The 3,935-nt window shown below is 44.1% G+C and overlaps 1 protein-coding gene across 1 annotated transcript; it reads left to right on the top strand.

Annotated features, from left to right (window-relative positions):
• The first annotated feature begins 136 nt into the window (after positions 1-136).
• On the top strand, positions 137-907 carry LOC130558394 (TBC1 domain family member 16-like). Its single transcript, XM_057340760.1, has 2 exons — positions 137-339; positions 492-907. Exons 1-2 carry the CDS (start codon positions 165-167, stop codon positions 905-907), a joined length of 591 nt encoding a protein of 196 aa, XP_057196743.1. The 5' UTR covers positions 137-164.
• The last annotated feature ends 3,028 nt before the right edge of the window (positions 908-3,935 follow it).

Below are 3,935 nucleotides of genomic sequence, written 5' to 3'. Positions count from 1 at the left end.
TCTCTCTCTCTCTCTCTCTCTCTCTCTCTCTCTCTCTCTCTCTCTCTCTCTCTCTCTCTCTCTCTCTCTCTCTCTCTCTCTCTCTCTCACTCACTCTCTCACTCTGTCTGTCTCTCTCTCTCTATCACACAGAGGATGGGAGCAGTGAGAGGTCACTGGAGGAGATGTCATTCGGTCGACTCTTGCGACGCGCATCCTCCAAAGCCTCTGACCTTTTGACGTTTAACGTGGGCTCAGGGGGATCCCGGACCGTGCTGGATGGAGAGATCATCTTCTCCAAGAACAATGTGTGTGTGCACCCATCCGAAACTCTGCCTGGACTGCCTGAGCATCACCCAGGTACCACATAAACACATCTAAACTAAATCTGAAAAATATCTAAGCATATCCCTCATTATAGTTGATCAGCACAGTTCTTTTTTGTTTTTACGTGACGTTTAGAGTTGACTTGATTCATTCATCTGCAAATGTTTGACTGTGTCCTCTTTTAGGTTACCTGTGTGTGCACCTGGAGAAAGACGAGACCCTCGGCTCCACCCTCATCCTAACCTGGGTGCCCAACTCCCGCATCCAACGGCAGGACGAAGAGGCGCTCCGTTACATCACCCCCGAAAGCTCACCCGTCCGCCGCAACCCCCGCCGCCGTGCCCACCGAGGTCACTCACGCCCACCGCCCGCTCCCGAAGAAGACGAGGATGAAGATGGAGCGGAGCCCCCCTTACCCAACCAGCAGCTTTCAGAGGAGGGCGACGAAGGATCTTGCGAACTGTCTGCAGACGAGGTGAGTCGAGACAGCACCCTGGGCTCGGACTCGGACACCTTCTCCTCGCCCTTCTGCCTGTCACCCGTCAGCGAGGCTCTGGGCGAGAGCAGCAGCTCTGTCTTCTTGGATAATGAGAGCAGGTGAGAAAAAAGCTGAGAATGCTGAAATTTGTGCAGGCTATACACTCCTTAAAGGAATCGTTGCCAAACCTGCATGACTTTCTTTTGCAGAACACAAAAGAAGATATTTTGAAGAATGTCGGTGTCCCACAAACATTGGGGACCCATTGACTTTCATTGGACACAAGACATTTCTCAAAATATCTCCTTTTGTGTTTCATTGAAGAAAGAGTAACATACAGGTTTTGAACAACATGAGGGTGAATAAATGATGACATATTTGGGTAAAACTATCCCTTTGATGTTAGTGTCAGTATATCGCTGTACTTGCAAACGGATTTGCCAAAGTTATGCCTTGTTATCATCATCCAACCTTTTGAGTTGACATGGGGAGTGTTGAGCACTAAACTATGTAGAAAATTCTCGGTGAGTGTTTGATGTTACCATGACCATGACCGTGATGTTGTTACTGCACGTCTGACTGTTTGCAGTAAGAGGAGACGCTCGGAGCTTATTTCTAATTCATAGATCAGCTGAGCATGGCTTTAGTACAGCACGGCATCGTGTGTTACACTTCTGAACCCTTTCAGTGTCCTGTCATTAAGAACTGCCACAGTTTAACCAACATAGTGTGCAAAACATAGGACATGTCCCCACCACTTTTTGGAAGACATTAAGAAACGCTTGCGGAAGGTGTGTATTGTTTAGGGGTCATTAACATCGAAAACTCGTGGAAAATGTAGGATTTGCGCTTTCTCACCATCTCCCATTGCTCACACTCGTAAGTTATATTTGCGGAAGACAGAGAGCCGCGACTTCAGAAACGCGGCCAGTATAGAAATGCGTGCATCATCTGCACTCGCGGCGCTTGCTTGTGCATCCAGTGTCCGAGCACAAAAACGCAAAAAACAATGAACAAGTGACATTTTTAGTCATAGGAATAAACTGTTTTTAAGTGTAGTGCACCGCATCAGCCAAGTGACCTTCCCCAAAAGACAGTTTGGGAGCCACATACTGTGAGAGCTGGAGTCGAAAAGCGGAGCAGCCAATGGACGGAGCGCCCTCATGATAGATATGCCCAACGAGTTATTACGAGTTATAATTTATAAAAGTATTGTTTTTGTCATCTCTGTCCCCACCACTTTCAAAACAAAGTTACGCCACTGGTGCAAAAAGACTCTGTGTATCGATTATGTTTGCCAATGTGCCAAGGCCGGCATCACTGTTACTACTGGCCAGCTCTAAAAAACTAAAAGACAATTTATTCACCAGATTCATTTTCACACACCGTTTTTACTCACTTGTGTTATTTAGATCCCCAAATGGTCAGAATATTTTCTTGATTTTTCTGGTACAGTGGTTCAACAGAACTTTGTATTTCATCTGGGCACAGAAGAGGAGATCAACGTCCCCCTTAGCAAAGAAAATATATTTTCTGATATATTAATCAAGTATAATACATAATTTACTAAACTTAAAAAAAAAAAAATATATATATATATATATACTGTAGAGTGAGTGAGTGAGTGAGTGAGTGAGTGAGTGACCACAAATAAAATGATTTGAGAGAAGAATCTTTTGAAATATTAAGTCTAATGGCAGAATGAAGTTATATGTTAATGCTGAAAGTGTGTCATGTACACAATAGCAGCTGTCAGTTCAAATCACTGTGCTTTGCCCTTGATGTTATTTTTGTGAGTACAGAACTCTTCACTGGTGAAAACCTGGAGCAGATCAATTTGGAAACAAGATGTTGGGGTTAATCACACTCCATCAAACTCAGACTGAGCATTACCTTCAGTGTGCCAAAGAAAATTGATTTGCTCGGTTTCGGTGAGAAAATCTCCTTCATATCTGGAATGGATACAAATATTGATTTTCAGATTTGGAGGCTAAAATGAAAATGTATTTGCAAAACTGTAGATTATAACGGTGTGCCCATAGAAAAGAAAAACCAGGTAAGGGATAAACCACAGCTAGCCGTGCATTAAAGGGGTCATATGACATGGCTAAAACCTTACTTGCGTATACAGTTGGGCGGTCTTAGTCAAATCAGACCACCAACTGATGTAGATTTGTGGGGGTGTGGCTACACGAGGCGTTTCAGGCAGGTCTGGGTGAGCATTCGCTTTTACATAGAATGACTCTTTTGTTCCCACGTGGGCAACTTATAACACACCAAAGACACAGAAAAGCACGTGTTCGTGCCATATGACCCCTTTAAAGAGTTTAAATGCACAATGTGGAGTCCAAGAACCCCCCGATGCGAACCTACTTTAATGCACGGCAAGCTGGTCCTATATGACCTATATGGTCATTTGCCAAGTTAAAGCTGTTAATGATGTTTATAGTGTAATGTTTGACCAGACAAGTGAAAATGACAGTTCTTCTTGTCAGTTCATTTAAAAAATGTAATCAAACTGACGGTTTTAATGCGCACCTTCCAGCCAATCACAAGCAAGTATTCAAACAGACCATGGTATAACTCGGTTATATCTCAGTTATGTCCATTAGTCTGACATGCCTCAGATAAATAGTCACGCTAAAAATGTTATACGATTTCAAACATCTTTTGTTTAAATATAATGTACTATGACAAACGTTGAATATTCAGTCAGGGATGACACTACTCTTCATGAGTTCACACACTCTCTGACACGAACTGCGTCCAGAGCGCTGCACTGATCTCTTTTAACTAAATCAGCAAACAACTTTTCCGCGTCCTGAGCTGGGATTCGTGAAAGTTTTCGCATGAAAAGTTGCACACTTGGACTGTGAGTGAGCCAAGGTCAACATGGCAAGAGCAGAGAGTGTTGGGATGTAGGGAAACTGTGGACAGCGCTTGAAAACGTGATGCCACTGGTGTCCGGCAGGCAGCACGTTTATCTTTCATGTGTGAGAAGCGGCTGACAGTGTGAACAGAAAGAGGAATCCCTGAACGGCCAGGCCGAGCCGCGCTGAGTGAAGAGAGCGAGCCGTTGGCCAATATAGGGGAATTGTGAAAGATTGATGAGGAGAGGAAGACGATGGTCAGGTTAGCAGGCTGAGAAATT

The sequence above is a fragment of the Triplophysa rosa genome, linkage group LG8 (genome assembly GCF_024868665.1).
Source record: "Triplophysa rosa linkage group LG8, Trosa_1v2, whole genome shotgun sequence".
Lineage (NCBI taxonomy): Eukaryota > Metazoa > Chordata > Actinopteri > Cypriniformes > Nemacheilidae > Triplophysa > Triplophysa rosa.
The sequence above is the reverse complement of the archived record's forward strand: the minus strand, read 5'-3'. Positions and strand labels throughout refer to the sequence as shown.